The sequence below is a fragment of the Balaenoptera acutorostrata genome, chromosome 1, assembly GCF_949987535.1.
Source record: "Balaenoptera acutorostrata chromosome 1, mBalAcu1.1, whole genome shotgun sequence".
NCBI lineage: Eukaryota > Metazoa > Chordata > Mammalia > Artiodactyla > Balaenopteridae > Balaenoptera > Balaenoptera acutorostrata.
Window position 1 is genome coordinate 175,927,263 of NC_080064.1, and position 20,044 is coordinate 175,947,306.

At 38.9% G+C, this 20,044-nt stretch overlaps 1 protein-coding gene across 9 annotated transcripts in view; it reads left to right on the plus strand.

Moving 5' to 3' along the window:
* The window catches only part of LOC102999060 (cyclin-Y-like protein 1), a 785,789-nt gene that overhangs the window by 120,947 nt on the left and 644,798 nt on the right, over positions 1-20,044 (plus strand). For 6 of the 9 annotated variants that reach the window (XM_057541124.1, XM_057541111.1, XM_057541117.1 and 3 more), the window contains one exon: positions 7,310-7,725. The exons of the other annotated variants lie outside the window; for them this stretch is intronic. In XM_057541124.1, the coding sequence (XP_057397107.1) occupies positions 7,310-7,725 (416 nt within the window). The remainder of the gene's footprint in view (positions 1-7,309; positions 7,726-20,044) is intronic. 9 annotated transcript variants of the gene reach the window in all.

A 20,044-nucleotide genomic window follows, 5' to 3' on the forward strand; every position in this document is an offset into this window, starting at 1 on the left:
GACAGTTCTTGACGTTGTCTTCTAATATCCATAGGTGTCCTGGACTTGGGCAGTTGTGAGGATATAGTTAATTAAGCCGCATTAGGGCAAATATACACACTTGTTAAAACACTTAATTTGCCTCAGTAATATTGATTACATGGCAGAAGTTTGTTTAAACTGAATGGTATTTTTTTCCCCTACTGTTACAGTCCTTGAGTGCAATCTGTATAATAGCTAATAGCCATCATCAGTTAAATATCATGTTAGTTGTAAAGTAATGTCATAAGAATTGATTTGGACTTGGCAGTGGAGGAGAGCTCTCCCTTCAAAGCCAATGTAGGTGATTAGCCAGAGTTTTAAGCAGAATCATGGTTCATATAAACTGTGTATATTTTATAGACTTATAGCTGCTCTATATTACATGAGAGCCCATTATATTAAAGAAAAGCTCAGACGGTTAATTATGCAAAACATCATGTATGCAATTACCCAGCATTATTATGCATTTAACAGTCTTATTGATTTGCCAGTAGCTCGCTTACTGTATTTAGAGCTATAAACAAGGGAGGCGCACCCCCAGATTGACATAGGTCCAAGAAAACAAGCTAAGGATGAATTACACTAGTAAGCGCTCCTGCATCAGATCAAATCCTTCAATACAGAAACTGTCAACAACTGTAATGAGCAACACATTGTGATATCACAGGACCATTTCTTTTCCCATTAATAAAGTTTATCAACCAGGAAGCATCAGAAATCACCTGGTAACGCAAACTGAAGCAATTGCAATTTCCTACATCTAAAATAGTCTGGATAGCTTAACAAGGCACTGGGCAGTGGCCTCTGGCTGGAATGATACAGTAAGATAGGATGCAGGCACTTTCTAACGCATACACTTAGAACAGCCCCAGTGTGAATAGCGCATTTCTCTTTGCTGAAAAGGAATGGAATCCATTTCCCTTCCTTTGTTTTAGGGACAACAGCAGGAGGAAAGGCACAAGGTTTTATAGGTCTTTCTCTATATCCGATTGGATGGCCAACCATCCTGGATTGTCTGGACTAAGGAAGTCCCAGGACATGAGACTTCAGTGATTAAATCAGGATAGTCGACCAACCTAATTTCAGAGCAAAATTGAACACTGGAGCCCTAAAAGCAGATAGGGCTTCAGCAAGGTCCTTCCTGGTCATGGTTTAGCCCTAGGTATGAAATTATATTCCTGGGGTGCTTTCAACGACTGGCCAGAAATGAGTTCCAAGTCTCCTGTTTTTATTTGTCCTAAACTTCTTTGCTTAGTGTAGCACGCGTGGCCCTTGACAGAACTGGGAAAGCGTTCAGCTTAGATAGAGGCTCCGATTTGTTACTTGAAGGAGCTGGCCCCTGGTTCCCACACAACTTAGCTACATCTCTTGTCAACAACTCAAGCATCAGCTTTGTGGGGAGCTGTTTGCTTACTCTGGTTCTTGACAGAGTGAGTTGCAAAGAGTCTTTTAGACTAAACGCACAAGTTATTTGTTCAAAGAATCAAGAAGCGGTATCACTAAATCATCGTGATCATGTTATGCAGACCTCTGTTCCATTAGATGGGCCTCCACGTTTATTAAAGAAGACCTAAAATAGTATCTAAGTGTGTGTGCATATGTGCGCATGTGTTTTAATCTTTCTGGCGTGTGGGTCAGGATTTACAATTCCTTCTTTACAATTAATGGTCTCCTTCTGTTAGGTTAACCAGGCAGACCTGAAGATATTTCTTATTAAAAGAAAAAATCCTCTCTCTTCCTTCCCCAACTAAGCCAGTGTACCTTAATGCAATGATGATATGTTAGACCCAGCAGTTGTCAAAGCAGCGTATTACTGTGATGCCATAATGACACCCTGTCTCTGTAAAGTAGTCATGTTTTCTCAAATCACACGTTGCACCGTTGATTTCTGACATGACACTTCATTCGGTTGCTTTCTCTTTCTTCAGCATCACCATTCTTTGACAATAGCAGCTGGTGCCCATTTTGTTACTAAGTGATTCACATTTTGCCACTTTACGAGAGTGCAATTAGTTGAAGCAGGAGAGAAAAAAAAAAAAGCTCATTGTAAAGTGGCGTGCTTGGAGTTGTAACTCAGACTGCCAGCGGAGCTGCTGGGGTCATGAGCTTGGAAGCCTGGGCCTCGGGGAGCTGCTGCCTTAGTCTTGGAGGTTTTCTTCTTAAAGCATTAAAACAAAACCCAAAACCTATAGGCTAATAAAAGCTTCTTATTTTTTGAAACAAAAATACTTAAATATTCAATCTGGTGATTTCGACAGGTAGAAAACCGACCAATCCTTATAACTTCATTCCTACTTTGGATAGGTTAAGTGATGAGCGATAGGACTTTCGATAACCTTCCTTTCCAACCCTGAAATTCTCTGATTCAGTGAGAGAACTAAGGATTCTGTCTTCTCTCTCTCTCTCTCTCTGTCTTCTCATATTTGTAAGCTTGCAGGTTTGCTGGCTCCATTGTTGTTATGTAAAACTTTGAGATATAAATTGATAAAGTGTTTGGAATTTATAATGATGATGGGTACCTTTTCGGGCCCTTAAGGATGACAAGGAAGAAAATAAACTAGTGAGTTGTTTAGTTGTCATTTATTTAGCCTATTTAGGTGTCTGTCACTGAAATAGGTATAATAAAATTTCAAAAAATCTTTCCTTGGTGTTAAAATCAGGAAGGCCAAAGAAGAAGATCTGTACACATGTGTTGCATTGATGCACCACTTTTTTTAGGAGGGAAATAAAGTAGCAAATGAACTCAAGTTTGGTATAAAATTCAAAAGATGAAATGCAGCTGCTTATTACAAACTTTTATTGGATTGGCCAAAATGTTCGTTCGGGTTTAGGTAAAACTAAAAGACACATTTTTAACTTTCACGAAGAACTGTTGAACAACGTATTCACTAACCGAACAAACTTTTTGGGCAACCCAATAGTTTGGTGAAAGGGTTAATAATATTTAATCATATATAAGCCTATGGAACGTAGGCTTAAGTCCCTTCTGGGAAATGTAGACCACTCTGGACACCTACACATTGCCCAGAAATTCACAGCAATTCACTCACAGTCATACATTTACCTGGATCTAGGTAGCCTCTCTGAAAACAAGCTTGATAATTATAATATAAATGGAATATTAACTTACAGATTATCTTGTTTTCCCCCTCCAGCAGCAACTTATTGATTCTTATTCTTTTTGTCTGTCACTTTCTCCCTATACATGAACACCTGTACGTACAGTTAATCAACTGTCAAAAATTACATTTTTAAATAGTCCAGCAACCAAGAAGCTTTATCTGCCTGGTCATTAGTATCTAACACCAAAGATAAATTTTACTCTTGCTAACCCTTAAGCAAGGCTGGGCGAGAAGTTCCTATGTTGAAGCAGGATCATCAGAATTTATATATAAATGTATATATATGTATAATATATATAATAGAACATATATAGAATATATATAGAATACAGAAGACTATATCTCAAACTGTATTGAAAATACTTTCTAAAGCACTGCAATGTCCCTGGCCTCTGGAAAGCTGTTATATCCCTCAAATTTAGTTTCTTATAAAGAACATAAATGTTGTTCTTGACATGGTTGTTTCTCCGTCCAGTTTATTCTCAGGGTGTTCACTCAGAGAAGATTTTTAGAAAGTTGCTTCTCTTTTTCCCTTGTGTCTCCCATCATTTCTCTTAAAATAATAAAATAAAAGCAACTCTACAGAGCCTTTAAAATAAATATTTCCCACATTTTCCCAACACATGTTATTTCTGTTCATAATTCTTAACTAAATTTAGATTTTTATTAATCCAATGTGACCTAAAATTTCTGCGTTAACAGCACAATGTGGAATTGGGCTTATTCTCTTTGGCTCCAGATAAAGCCATCATCTTGGAAATGGCTCTTTCTGACAAAAAGGTGTTCTTTTGAAATAAAGTCTTATTCACTACATTCCTCTTAGAGTTAATGTGAATTTTAGTGCCTCTAATTTTAGATTGAAGTGAAGTCTAGAATAAAACCCACCAGCTGACAATTGAATTTATAGATAGTTGTGAATATCTCAGGCTTGAATAATAGAGCTGTAGAATTTCAGAGACAGAGAGGGAGAGAATTAAGACCCACTGTAGTTTTAGGGTATAATGTAATGGTGTCTAGGAAATGTTCAGTGTAATGAGCTAAGTAGTAATTAGGAGACAACTGTGTTCTTTCAGATTCTGTTTCGGTGTCACTCCAAACCCTGGGGAGGGTGACTCAACGGGGTGGCCTTGTAGCCAGCGTGGTGGCTTCTTCAGCCACTTTTCCACTCATGGGTGAGTGTGAATGTCATAGAGCCTCTGTGTGTGCCAGCTCTACCCCTCTGTGCTTGGCTATTTAAAATCATCAGTGAACACCTTGAAAAACTCTCTGTTGGCTTCAGGACATTTCCGCACTGGACTTTGGAGTCAGCCCTGAGTTGAAATCCCGACTCTTCCACTTCCAAACTGTATGACTTTCAGGAAATTGTTTGATGTCTGAGGCTCTGTTTCCTAAAGAGTAATACCTCCCTCACAAGGTTGTCTTGGGGATTAAATGAGGTAATATTTGGAAAGTACTCAGGTCAATGCCTGACATGTAGTAAGCACTTGATAAATGGCAACTCTATTATTATTTCCACTGGGCAAAAAGGTATTCATTAAGGAAGCAGTTCATGTCTGAGAAGAAACATATAAAACCTACAGCACCGATCCAGCATGTTCACTTTCCTTTACAGCTACAATGGCCAGACTTGTGTAGAAGAGATTGCCACTGTCCAAAGGCTTCCCCGACCACTTGAACTTCCTGAATTTTCTTGCTTCCATCCAGATTATTGCAAAGTTAGGGGCTGAGATTTTCGAGGAGACAGCTGGCTGGAGACACCCAATTTTTCAAAGACCTTAACAACATGCATTTGACACATAAACATTTGGTGACTTTGCAAATAACCCTTCCATAAATAGGAGGGTGATTCCTGGCCTTGTTTCTCAGTCAAGAGTTCTGCACATTTTAGAAGTCCATGAGAAAACGCCCGAGGGAAAGAAAATTGGGATAAAATTGAACAGAGACAATCCAAGAAAAGAGAGAGAGAGAAAAGAAGGCCCAGGGAAAGCGTGGTCTGTTTTGTGATCAAGCAGCTCAAAGCAACTCTCCTTGGGAAAAAGAAAAAATGATTAAGAAATGGTGCCTCGCAGGCAGATGGCGAAAGAGTTCATTGTCGTGGCTGTGAGAGATTCAGTGCCGGAGAGAGGAAAGGGGAGCGACCGTGGTTTAGTACCCTAACAACTTCTAACTGTAGTCTAAGATCATAATGTATGTGCGAGCAGTCCAGTAATTATAAGGTAATGAGTGAAGTGGTAGAGTAAGTGCTTTAAATTAAAAGGAATTCGCAGGGCTGCTGTAAGTCAGTGCCGACCCGCTTTCTTTCAAACGTTGACTTGAGGAAAAGTGCTTAGCCCAGGGTGCAAGCTGGGAGACAAGGAGAGCGATCTATTAATTACAGAGCTCATTAACAGTGACGGGGACAAGGCAGCAGATGCGGGAGGGAGCGGACGCCCGGTTCAGGCTGGAGGGGGCTATTTTTTCTTTCACTAGTTCTTGATGAAAGGACAACACAAGTGGGTGGGCGAAAGCAAGAAGATATTTTTGTGGATTTCTCCTTCCTGTTTGCTTTCTTCACATCCTGAGTTTGCTTTACTTTAGAAAGAGGCACAAAACTTCCAATGGGAAATCTGCTAGGAAAGAGGCAAATTCTTGCTCTGGATGCTTTGCTCTTGAGACCGCCTTCTCGGAACCGTTCAGTGAACATTCCCTGATAGGAAATAACCATATTTTTCTTCTTTTGAAAGTAACAGAACAGTGGGGGAAGGGGGCACCCGGAGGAGAGCATGAAATTTGTGCAGTGATAAAATATCATTAGATTTATAGTGAAAGAGATAATTGCATCCCTTCGGTTATCCTGTGACTACTCCCCCAAATTCGAGTGAATGACCATTACCCTGTGGGATTCCCATAAATCAACTTTCCACTGGGAAGCAATTATCTAAGTTTGTTTCTCAACTGTCACCTCTTCTTTCTATAGTGGGCTCTCAGAAGGTTCCTAGAGACTTTGCTAAAAGGGGTTTTGCACTATGGCGAACCGGAAAGAAAATAGGACCAATTATATCTTTTCATCTAATTACCTCTTCCGAAATTTAATCACTTACGGGTCTGACAAAGTAAGAGGGGCAGTCTGTTTCTTCTAGATAAGAGAGAGAGTTTGTTAGATTAGATGCTTCATCATATTTCCTTTTAGGAGGTATGATGTTAAAAGACCAAAGGAAGGGGAGAAAAAGAGACCATCGCAAATCTCATTTTTTCAGGGCAAAACTTGATACATCCTTACTTTGCTGAATATGAAGTATCAGGTTTATGGATTCACAGGTATACTGAAGGCTCAAATGGCTTTTAGTGATTCCTCTCTTCAACAGTGGCAAATCGCACATGCAGACACGAACACATGTAAACACATGTACATATTTATTAATCAATGCTGGTGATCATTTCACTGTTTTGTGGGCTCTAGGAAATAATCCTTAAATATTGGCTAGCATTTTATCCTTGATGTCTTTCTGTATCGCTAAATGTCTAGGAAATAGAGCAATTTAATTAAAGAGGCAACGTGATTGAGGATATATTCCCTGTGTGTCTTAGATCAATAAAAGACACAGTTATGCTTATGGAAGCGTGCTGACAAACAGTAATTACAGAGCTGAGGAATCATCTGTTCGGTCTTGACAATAAAAGTTTAGTTCTGCTCATAATAAAATGACTGCAACATCAGAAAATGGAAGAGAAAAGTAGAGTGAGGATAAGGGTAATTTTAGAAGTGATATGGACTTTGCAAATTACTCCTCTTCCCTGGCTAAATTTAGAATCTAGAGAGTTGATTTAGATATTGACAGTGGTTCTTGAAGAGAAAGGTAAAACGAAAGGAACTGGATCTGTTAGAGCTTTTGTTTATGGCCTGTCTGGGCACTTTGATGTAACCCTGTCACGCCCTTATGCTGATTACCTTGTTGTAGAACAAAAGATATTGACTAGAGAATGATGTGTAGTCCCTAGTTCTTATGCAGCACTCTCAAAGAGCAATGTCTTTAACGTATGAATTCTTCTTTTTTTTTTTTTCTCCTTTTGATCTTTTTTTTCACTTTCTCTATTTTTTCACCTTCTCTTTGTTTCTACCTCTTTTGGTATCTGTGTTTGACACTCTCTCCTCTTTCTCTCTCTGTTTGCACCTCCCTAAACCTCAGGCTTCTCTGCAGAATGTCAAACAAAGATCGACACATTGATTCCAGCTGTTCGTCCTTCATCAAGACGGAACCCTCCAGCCCGGCCTCCCTGACGGACAGCGTCAACCACCACAGCCCAGGTGGCTCTTCAGACGCCAGCGGGAGCTACAGTTCAACCATGAATGGCCATCAGAACGGACTTGATTCGCCACCTCTCTACCCTTCTGCGCCTATCCTAGGAGGTAGTGGGCCTGTCCGGAAACTGTACGATGACTGCTCCAGCACCATTGTTGAAGACCCCCAGACCAAGTGCGAATACATGCTCAACTCGATGCCCAAGAGACTGTGTTTAGTGTGCGGTGACATCGCGTCTGGGTACCACTATGGGGTAGCATCCTGTGAAGCCTGCAAGGCATTCTTCAAGAGGACGATTCAAGGTGAGTGAGGGTTGCACCTGGCGATACCCACCCTCCTCCAGCCTCATGTGATGGTTGGTTGGTTGGTTTTCGTGGTTCTGGCCCTTGTTAGTCAAGTTGTGCATTCTTAATTCTATCTTGAGTACAAAATAGAAATAGATGAAAATTGATAGTGGAGGGTTTGTAGAATAGACTCCCCACCCCCCCACCCCCCCATCCCCGCATATGCTCCCTATCAATTCCGCGTTTACTATCAAGCTCTAAAGATGGAATGATAATAAGCTATGGGTGGAGTTTGAAAGAGCACAGCTGTTATTAGAGCAGTGGGGGTCTGGATAGCCACTGAACCGATGCGCACTGGACAAATAGTGCTTTTACCTCTTCTGTTCTTCGTATAGCTGAAATGATAAATATTTTAGACCAGTGGTTTTCAAAGTAGAGTGTGCATCAGACTCGCCTGGAGAGCTTGTGAAAATGCAGATCACCCACTCCCAGAGCTTCTGATTCATTAGATCTGTCTTGGGTAGGGGGTCTGAAAATTTATATTTCTAACAAGTTTTCAGACGATGCTGATGCTGGTCCAGGAACTACACTTTTGAGAATCACGTCTCTAAACAAATTTAATTTTCTACGCCCTTCCTTCTTTTCCTGTGGTTGGATGTATTTTCCCCACCTTTTTAATAAATTTGTATGAAAAAGCTTCCAAACTGTACCAAAATATAAAATATGCTTCCAACGTATGTAAGACATACCCAAACCTTTATAGATCTCCGGATTTATAAATAACAATATTATTTCCCACCGAAAAATGTAGAAAAACATGACTAAAATTTGTATGTGACCCTTTAAACTAGGAATCCACAAATACAAAACTCAGCTCCTTTTCAAAGCTATAGATATATATCTTACAGAAAATTACATTTCACTTGTTTAGATCCTTTGTGATACACTTTTGAAGAAAATAGAGGAAGGAAAGAATCATTGTTTATTGAGGATCCCCAGCACACCAGTGATTGTATTCTGCTCTGCTCCGTGGTTTACAAAGCGTATCTTCTGGGAATGTCCTGGCGGTCCAATGGTTAGGACTCCACGCTTTCACTGCTGAGGGCCCGGGTTCACTCTCTAGTCAGGGAACTGAGATTCCACAAAGCACATAGCATGGCCAAAACAAAAATACCCAAAATGTATCTTCTTAACCAGTTATAGATACAAGTGTGTTTTCCCTCATGTCAGTGGTTCTCAACCTTGCAGGCTCACAGGAGTCACCTGGAGACATAAAAAAAATACTGATGCCTAGGCTCATACCTCCAAATTCAGAATTAATTGGCCTTGGGTGCAGCCAGGGCAAGCGGGGATTTATGAAAGCTTCCTAGTTAATGCTTCATCTAAAGCCGAGGTTAAGAACCACTGCACTATACTGTGCTGTGTTCTGTGACAGTGCTTTTGAAAGTGTGGCCGCTCTCAGTATCACCAGGGAATTTGTTAGAAATGCAGATTCCCATCCTTCATCCCAGATTACCTCCGTCAGAATCCCTGGGGGAGGGCCCAGCAATTCGTGCTTTGCCAAGCCCTCCAGGTGACTCTGATGCTCACCTGAGTTTGAGAACCACAGCTCTATTACCGTGTTGCTGCTGATTTACCGCTGACAACTCTTCTTTGTCGTCTACTGGTCCCTTGTTGGACATAACTGAAATCAGTTTAATAACTGTGTGACATGCTTACTGGTTTTTAAAGTGCAAAGGAGATGATGTTTGTTAAACTCTAATCCTTCTAAATGTTTTAACAAAAGGTGATTCTGAACCCCTTTATGAGCACAGAGAGTAATCTTCTACCCTTTCCTTTTACGAGCATGTGGGCGGGCAAGTCTTTTCACCCAGTAGCACTGAAGATCAGTGATTGTCCTGAGTGGAACAGGTGGTACCATCTCCCATTGCTTTTGTGCTGTCTATTACATAATCACTTCCTTGATGTATGGCTGATGAATACACAAAGAGTTAAAGTGCACAGTTGTTCAAGATATCATAACTCTTACATAATAGAGTGGATCTATCAGCCTAATCTTTTCACGGCCTTTCATAGTTTTAACGGAAGAACACAAGCCAAGTTAGTGTGGCGTATGTATGAATTACCTAAATATTTTAATAGCTGTATCTTCATATTTAATTGATCACCATAGCCATATTTTATTAGCATTTTCTTACAAAAATCCTTCATCCACTGGATCTTTATTTTCCTTCTTCTCATTTATAAACTGAAGGCGTTAATACCTACCTCAAGGAATGCTTCTGGATAAAGTGAAATACAAAATCACATATAAAGTGAGTAAATAAACAATGATGATCTGTATGCAAAGCTTCCTCCCACTTTGGGGCATTTGAAAGTATCTCTTCAGCCTACTTACTAGATTGCAAAACTTGAGAATGAAAACACACTTCAAATCTTCGGGTTCCTACCACCCATTGTCCAACAGTATTAGAATATGGATGCTACAGAACATCTCAGATTTAAACTGTTAGTAATTTGGTTTTGTTAATTCAGTTTACACAGCTCGGGGTCTAACTACACAAAGATAAGGGAGTGTTTGGGGATAAATTAACAAACACTGTGTACGCTGGTATAAGCAAAATGGTCTCAAAATGAAAATCACTCCCATTTACTCAACAAATATTGACTAAAAACCTACTGTGGGCCTGGCACTGTGCTGGCCTGAGTTTCAGCTTAGCAACACTGTGTGAAAGCTTGGTTCCCAAAGGTTTGTGGATTGCAGTGAATTCCTCCTATAAATGTCTCCTGCTTTGAGGGAATACCAAAGTTTTTTGTTTTGGGAGGGGGGGGGGATTGAAACAACGTGGTCCTCAGTATGTTTTCCAAAGATAGGACAACTATGTGAAAACATTTCCTGACAGTTGTTTAAAAAAAAAAAAAAAGAAAAAGAAATCCTATCGCTTAGCTATTAATAGCCGTGCAATAGTTACTTACCGAGCGATCCCTGGAATAGAACAATTGCACTTCTATCGCTGATTCTTCCTTAGGATGCTGAAATGCTACCCAAAGCCTCACAGGGTGAACCACAGGGTGATTCTTGGCATTGATGTATAGTGCTCAGTTCTATTCCATATTGGAGACAGCAACTTTCAAGGATTTTGAGCAGCAGACATGTCACTGTCCGGATTAGCACTCTGGGCTTGCCCACCTGGCTGTGCTTGTAGCTGGCAGCTGGGTGGCACTCCTGCTGCCCTGCTACCCTGCTAGCTACATCAGCGGGCATCACGCCGTGATACTCACTTAGCCCCCAAAAAGCAGTGAGGCAAATAAAGGGATTAAATTGTGAAAGTGTAATGTAATAATTAGGGCGGTAATTGTAAGGGAGATTGGAACGGCCCCTCCTTCCTCTGGCCAACTAGTGATAGCGATTCAACTCGGAAGATGTTGAAAGTGGCCGAATCTGTTGCATCATCACAGATGCTTAGTCTGATGTGGAAGGGACCATAGAATCCATTCTCATGCCTTGAGGCAGCATTGCAGCCAAACTCTCCTTGACCGATGGTAGTCTTTCCCTTCCCTCCCTTAAAGCTCTCCTGCAGAATGAGAAAGGATTATGCAACTGCCCTTAAGAACAAGTCTTCCCACCATCTCATAGCCGCTATGGCCAAGGGGGTAAGTGTGGCTGCCTGGTTCTGGTCTCATTGACTTGACTAAGGGACATATATATTCAAAGCCATAGTCATGGGAATATTTCCTCTTTAGAATTTTTATTTCTTGTGATAATAATTTAAGATTGGTTATCCAATATGTAATACATTTTAATAGTTGGACAAAATACTTCTTAAATTTAGAGCCAAAAGAACATATATTCAGAGCGCCTCTTGCGAAAAGTAATGAGAATTGTTCTTTTCAAAGCTGAATGTGGTATTCTAGTTGCGAAAGGCAATTAATCATAAATTTCAGTGAAAGTCAACCAGAAAGGCATATTTTATTTATTGACTGTTTCCAAGTTATCATTGGAAAACTATTGAATTAGGTCAACACTTAAGTAAAAGTCAAAGTTTTGGAAGGTTTTAGTTTGCTTTTTTCTTTCTTTTCTTTTTTTTCCTGACCAAAAACTTTTTAGAGGATTTTGACTGTTCTATCATCCCACAGGGTTACAATGGCAGCAATGATTTCATTGTCATTTTCTAGGCTTATTAATTTTTGTGTGTGATATCGTTATTCTGATTTTTTTTTCTAATTCTAGTTTGGCCTTAATTCATAAATGAGTGGGAACTTCTGTGGGTTTTTTTTTGTGGTACCTTCTCATTAAGAGTTTTCCCTGGATTCTTATTAAGGAGGTAAGAGAAGGAAAATATCTTTATATCCCCCCAAAGTCAATATATGTTTCATTATTTAATTCACAAAACACTAGCCCCGTGAAGTTTTTATGTCTATTTAAGAATATGGAAAATACATTGTATATATTTATTAATATAACCATTTCAACCGTTCATTCTTGTGCTAGAAATATGGCATTCCCCCCTCTTTTAAAAAGGATATTATATATTTTAAAAATAGGAGATTATTTTTTTTAAGATATTCTTTCTAGCATGGGTTTTGGATTCATATAAAACCAGGTCCAAGTCTTAGCCACTTACCTGCTGAGAGGCCATAACTTCTCTGTGCCTCCCTTCCCCAGGTGGTAAGGATTAAATGAAGAGACTATCAAAGCACCTGGCCCATAGTAAGGGCTCAATAATTGATTGACTCTGGTTGATACTGGCAGTATGACTGGACTATTCAAGCACGGGGTGGTTCAAATACTCTAGGACAAATAGATGTCTTTGATGCTAAACTAGAAGGACCTGTGAGCTTCTCAGCTCACAGCTACCCCCCTTTTGCTCTGATAGTAAACTTTCTCTCCCTGTAGCCATTTTTCACAATAGTGCCCTTTTATATTAGAGGGCATTTAGGTGGGCCGATTGGAAATTTGATTGGTTTTATATAGTTTTTTTGGTTTTGTTTTGTTTTGTTTTTTGACTGTGCTGCTCGGCTGGTGGGATCCTAATTCCCTGACCAGCGATTGAACCCAGGCCCTCGGCAGTGAAAGCACCGAGTCCTAACCACTGGCCCACCAGAGAATTCCCCTGGTTTTATGTAGTTTTGTGGTGATCAATTAATTTTTTTTTTCTGTGACTGTGGATGGGAAACTAGGTTAATCAGAAAGGGAACCTGAATCTTATCACTTGAGTAAAATATCCCAATTAAGCTTTGAATATGGGATTCAGGAAATAAAAAAGCAGAATGTCTTTGCAGCGTGAAATCTAGGAGGGACCATCATGAGAACCAAGTCCACTGCGGATGCTCGTGGGACCTGAGACAGTGTACACCCACCTATTGTGTATGTAAATATGTAAGCGTTTGTAAATTAAGATAACAAACTGCTAAGTCAAATATGTTCTGTTCTCTTATTTGACAAATACGCCTTCACAGTGGCCTGGGAGGCTAGCTTGGCGTTTTTAATTCTTAGACTCTTAGGAGTTTTGTGTCAGAAAGAGGCAGTAGAAGGAGAGCCAGCTTTTAGCTTGCAGCCCAGCCCATTTCTCTTCCTTCCCCTCTGCCTTCCATCATGTCTGGTACGTAGTGTGGACACCCCTGCCCCCATGTCCAAGGCCCATCCACCCCTTCCTAACAGCTGCACCTTGACCACGCACAGGCCTCGTAATGTGCCCTCTGGCACTGCGGTCCAGCCCAGGCCATCTTTCAGAGGAGCGACCCAGGGGAGAGGGCCACGCAGGTCCTGGAACGGGGTTTGTAGGGGCTTATCCTGGGAATTCAGGAGTCCCGGGTACTGGGGATCATGCGGTACAAACGGGGCTTGTGTCCTTAGCCTGTGGAAGGGCTTGCACCATGATACTTTCTAAAGCCCAGGGCTTTCGGGTGGGGGGCCCTCCTAGTCTGAGTCCAAAGGTGACACTGATAAGAGCCTAAATCTCACCTTAATCATAGGGCATTAAGAGGAGGAAGGCATATGCTCAAGGTGAATGGGCACAGTCTATGTGTCTGCTATTTTCCACCCTGAATTGTTGACTCCTTCCTGAAGTAGACGGCTTAGTCCTAGAGGACCTTTCCTGGATGTAGCATTTTCTTTGCCATCATGTGCTATTTTAGTCTCAGGATAGAATATTTGCAGCACTGGCGGAAATAACTTACAAATGGAGTGTCTGTACATCATATGAACCTTACCAAGGAAAATAATAAGGTATTATCTGTTCAACTTAAATAGCATTTAGAGAAAATAACTATCCCGGTTTGTATGTAGCATCTTCAAAATGAATATGTTCTAAAATTAAAATTCAAAATAATATGGAATTGTCTAAATTGACTTAACAAATCTCATTGATTATCAGTTTGGATGCAGTGTTAAATTAAATACTGAGGTGATATTTTCAAAAGAAATATTGTCTAAACCTCATTTGCTTTAACTCCGAGCTTGCTTTTGTTATGTTTAACTGACTTGTCCACTTTTCCTTGCATGTGATGCCAATTTTGTCTGAGTTTTTGAAATGCATGAATGTTGCCAAGTTATCAATGAGAAATATTATTCTCCTGCTACTTTAGGTGTTAGCTTCAGTGTTTATTTTAATAGTAAAATTTAGTATTGCAGGCTTTCTTTGTGGGTAAAGAATATGTATTATGCGAATTGATATTTTAGGAAACAGCACAGTTTACAGTTTGATCTCTCTCAGTTTTGACTTAGTGGACCCACTTCTCAGGATAAATGAGTAGTGATTCCTTTTTCATGGTTTGTTCTGACCTTTAGGAATTGGCCTAAATTGTCATCACTTCTGAGGTTGTTGAAGAGCTAATGGTAGCAAAATTCTTCTGTAAAGGACCAGAGGGTAAAACAGATAGTAAATATCTCAGGATCTGTAGGTCACATGCCTTCTCTGTCATGTACTCAATTTTGGTTTGTTTTATTTTTTAAGCTGTTTAAGAATATAAAAACCACTCTGAGCTTGAGGTCATACCAAAACAAACCTAGGGCTAGATTTGAAGGCTGGCCCTAGTTTGGGTAGCTGCTAGACTAAAACACCCTCACTTCATCTTCCTTGTAGGCAACAATGACTGCCAGGATTTTCATATCAGAGGACTTTCTGGACAGCTTTGCATGCATATCATTTATTTAAATTGAAAGCAAGGTCTCTATCGTGATGATATTTTTTAGCCTATTATCTCAGTTTTCAGAATATTTTTTTTCCAGGAATTAGAATTTTCTAGCCTCTTTTCACTGTTCACTATGACATACACATGTGTGTATCAGCCAGTTAATCAGAAAACAGAATCAATGTAAGTGAAAATAAAGTAACATTTAGAGTCACTGACAAAAAGTTGGATCTTGGTTGTATAAAATAAGAGTGATTAATTTTCAGAGATTAAATTGCATGGTTGGTCTTTGATCAGGGAAAAGAAAAGAGAAGAAAATTTAATGTTCCCCACTATTTTTTTGTCCTTCAGATGTTAGGAACTCACATTTGCAACACCAGCATCTCTGGTATCATTTGCATGTTTATTAAACACATTGCATTATGTTACTGTATTTTGAAAGTCATTTAAAATCAACATATTTTAACCTCCTGAAAGGGTATGTTGTCCAGTTGGGTGACAGTAGATAGGAACCTATCCCATGTAAGGGGTATATGCCAGTGGCATTCAAGGAGGAAAAGAATTTGCAATGAAACTTTTTTATGCCATGGTAAAAAGTCCAACTGTAGTTCACTGTCAAATTAGTGAGATTGGATAATTAGTCAAGTTAGGCAGACAAAATTCACTTTCCTAAGCAATATATTTGCAAAACGAGTGACCCTCTCTTCTACTGTCTATGTTATTTCACAGTGGTTGGGAAGAAATTACAGTATGCATTTTATGATCCTCTGGTAAATGATATTGCATTTATTTTTATTTATTAAAAAAATGTAGTAATATCGCTAATTCTTAAAAGTGCAATAGTTACAATTAATAAAAGGACAAGCTTGTTAGTAATTTTTTTAAACTTAGTTCTATTTTCACACTTTAACTAAATTTCTAATATATATGTAATATTAGTATATTCTCCATTGACTCTACTCTGATACGGCCTACGTTATAGAATCAAAAAAAATACGAATGTTATTCTGGATTATCTTTACACATGCATACTTAAGAGGCTATGCTCTCTCTCTTTTTTAAATTTCTGTGAACTTTTTTTTCTTAAATAAAACCCTCTGTACTCAGAAAATAAAATCCATTTCCCATGGTTCACCTGAGCCAGTGTCCTCAGAAGTAGCAGCCAGGAAGGAAAGGGACTCCCAGGTGCTGATTGTATGTGGAGCTGGCGTGAGAATTGGTGCCCTCTGTGGTTCCACTGTCCTGGTCCACCTGCGCCATCCATACTTACCTGTTCCGGATAAAGTCACTTTCTTACGGGAAAGGAAGCACGTGCATTGCCATTTCCTCCAGGGAATTTGTTGGCGAGTAATTCTCTTTTCCTAGCCTGGCCCAGCCTACCACTGGTCAAATCCACAACCTCTCCCAGCACTCCACACCAGTTCTTCCAGCAAATCACTGGTGAGAAGAAAGTTTGTGTTGTTCACATGCTCAGGTCGGAAGGACTTCACGGATCAGTTCCAATTAATTCTTTAAAAAAACCATTTACTTTCTCGTCTGTTAGCTAGGTGGATTTTTGCATCTGTGATGGGACTTCTTAGGTAGTAGGGTGTGGCTGATACTTTGCCTACAGACAGCTGGACTTGCACCCAGGTCACCCTAGTGTTATCTGATGACTGTTTTGATGAAGAGGCTGGAGGCTGTCCTTTGATAACAAGATGAACTCCCAAGAAAAGGTATCAGTACCTCTCTTAACATTCTAATAGCTTTCATTCTTTCCTCTTGGTTCTCCCTCACTCAGAACCAAGCCCTGACAAATAATGCTGTTTCGTTCAGAGAATAACCAATAAATTACCTTGTTAGAATGGCTACCGTCTACAGAGCGTCATATTAAATGCTTGAGCGCAAATACTAGGAAAGATACATTGTACTTCATATTTTTCAAAGTGCATGCTTTAACATATGTTAAAGTAATTACATGATAAAATCCTTCTTCCCCTAAATTCAGAATTGGTTCTGGCTGAATCCAGTTAGGATACACTAAAATGTTCACCCTAAAGGTAGGAAAGAAAACAAAAAAATTGAGTGATGAGAGTTCTGCTGTCTGAAGTTCCTATTGGTGCGAATGTGGGTCACTTTTTTGGGTAATCAGTTGCAGGAGTATATGTCTCAATATGATTTGAATCCTGAGGATTTGTTACTTGTTAGAATTCAGGTTTTGGAAGCTGTGAGACAGGTTGTGAGGAATGGCAGGGTGGCGTTCAGTGGCATGGGTCAGAATTTTTTTTTCTTTACTGGTAAAGCCCAAGGCAATGATTCATTTTTCTGATAATTACTTGATAAATTTAGATAACATCATAGAAGTGATAAAGTATACACAGGGCATTAATTAAGTTTCTTTTGAAGTTGCTTTAAGTTGTTGGGATTCAACAGGCCTGGTCATTGGAGTTCTCTTATTACACCATTTCAGAAGTTTTACCTGAAAGCAAAATTAGGTAATGGATGCTGGTAAAGTATTCTGGTTTATACGAAAAGTTAATATAAGTTTATATGTAAAAGAAATGATGTTCCAGCATATTTTTTATTTATTTTATTTTTTCACATCTTTTTCTTTTTTTTTTTTTTTTTTGGCCGCACCATGCGGCACGTGGGATCTTAGTTCCCCGAACAGGGATCGAACCTCCACGTCCCCAGCATTGGAAGCGTGGAGTCTTAACCACTGGACCACCAGGGAAGTCCAATTCATTTTATTTTTTATTGTGGTAAAAAGCATAACATAAAATGCACATAACATAATATATAAGTTAAAATTTTCCATCGTAACCATTTTTAAGGGTACAATACCTTAGTGCTAACTATATGCATATTATTGTACAACAGATCTTCAACATTATCTCATCTTGCAGAAATGAAACTCTATACCAATTAAATAACAACTCGCCATCTTCCCCTTCCTCCAACCCCTGGTAATCACCATTCTACTTTCTGTTTCTATGAGTTTAACTACTTTAGAACCCCCTATAAACAGAATCATGTAGTATTTATGTCTTTGTGACTGGCCTGTTTCACTTAGCATACTGTCCTCAGTTCATCTATGTTGTAGTATATGTCAGGATTTCCTTTTTTTTCACAGCTGAATAATATTCCATTATATGTATAGATGTATACATCACATTTCCTTTTTCCATTCATTCATCAATGGACATTAGGTTGTTTCTGCCTCTTGGTTATTGTGACTAATGCTGCAATAAGCATGGGTGTACAAATATCTCTTCGAGATCCTGCTTTCAATTTTTTGGATAAAATACCCAGAGGTGGGATTACTGGATCATATGGCAGTTCTATTTTTAATTTTTTGAGGACCTTCCATATTTTTTTCTATAGAGGCTGCACCATTTTGCACCCCCACCAACAGTGAATGAGGGTTCTAATTTCTCTGTATCCTCTCCAATGCTTATTTTCTTTCTTTTTTTTTTTTTTTTAATAATGGCCATTCTAATAATGAGTATGATGTGAATGTTTAAATATTTTTGAGGCGTTCTGGATGTTTCTCAAATTTGAAGTTCTAATCTTTCACCTGCCAATGCTTATCCATAAGTAATTACATAGGTGGACAATGTAAATAGTTGGTTTCATCCTCTTGAATTGAATACCATGCCTTTATACCAGTAATAGATGAAGAATTTGTTAATTTGTCATAATAATAATGAATATATTTGTTTTTAAAATGTGCCACACATTATTCTAAGTGCTTTACATTAATTATCTTATTTAATTCTTCCACCATTGCGTTAAAGCAGATACTACCATTATAATATTACTATATTATTTATAGATGTGGAACTTCTATAAAGTTCACAGAGAGGCACAGAGAAGAAATTGCCCAGACACAGTTGGGTCTCAGTCTGAACCCAGAGCCTCTTCTCTTAACCCCCTCATTACCCTGCCTTGTATATTTTAAAAGCTTTTCAAGCATTGAATAATTTTGGACTGAATTTTTCTTAAGAGATTTTAGTTCATGGGCAAATTTTTCCATTAAGTTGTTAAAATATAATAAAAAAGGAGAATTAATATTTTCAGTGATGATTAGATGATATTAAAGGTTTGTAAAAAGGAGGCAGCAGAAGTAAGTCTTAAAAATATCTAATTTTTTATCATTCATTTTCTGAAATCCCCTAAATATAAAGTTTGAGAGTTCAGCCCTTCAGTACCACCATATCAGTTTTCTGTCTCAGTTCCCTTGGATTTTATCTGCTGACACTCATTTTGCTACTAGATTTTTAGTTGCTGGTCTTAGGTTGATCCTAAAAGTGTACACTCACCGCTGATAACACTTCCCAGACTCTTTCGTTCTTGATTTCAGGAGGGAAGAGGCTTATTTCTTCTCCTGTCCACTTACTAAACGTTGTGACCACAATAGAAGGCAGCTCAGAATCAATTTTTTTTTTTCTTATGATGAATACTAGTCAGAAGGAGTTTTTTTTTCTTTTAAGTGATTATATGAATGCATCTGGATGTTTATAGGAAAAAATTATATTCTTTGGAATTAACTCTTGTTTTATTTTGGTTTGAAAAAGTTTAAAGAAACAGCCATATTTTTATATGTTTTTTTTTTTTTTAGAAGGGCATCACTGAGTCATCCTAGAAAGAAAACAAGAGAATTTAGTACAAGAAAATCTGGATTAATTTAAAATTTAGAGCTTGAGATCTGAATGCTTTAGCGTGAATCTGAAAGCATACCCTACATCTGCATTCTGATACCCATTTTCTTTCAGCGCATACTATTAACATAGTTTCCATTTGAGGAAGATCAGAGGCAAGTACAAGAATCTTCAAAGGAACGAATCTAGCCCAAGATTTTGTCCTTGACTGCGCCTGTATTTTTTTTCCCTCGCTTCCAAAGCGTCTGCACTGCTTCCTTGCTTCTGGAACACCCTCGCTGTCCCCAGAGTCCTCAGACTATGTTTTACGTGGATAACAATTTCAAATTTTACAAATATTTCAAGCAAAAGCCCTCCAACTCATCCTGCCACCTGTTCGTCTCAGTTTACTGAGATTTCTTTTTTAATATCTGAACCTAACTTATAAGAAGCTACTTTACAGGGTTGTGAGAAAAAAAAAAAAAAAAAAGAGGAAATGATGGATAAGAGATTGTAAAGTATTTCTTATCATTGCAGCCTTTTGTCCACATGTTTTAGACCCAAGATCAGTAAACCAAGGCCCT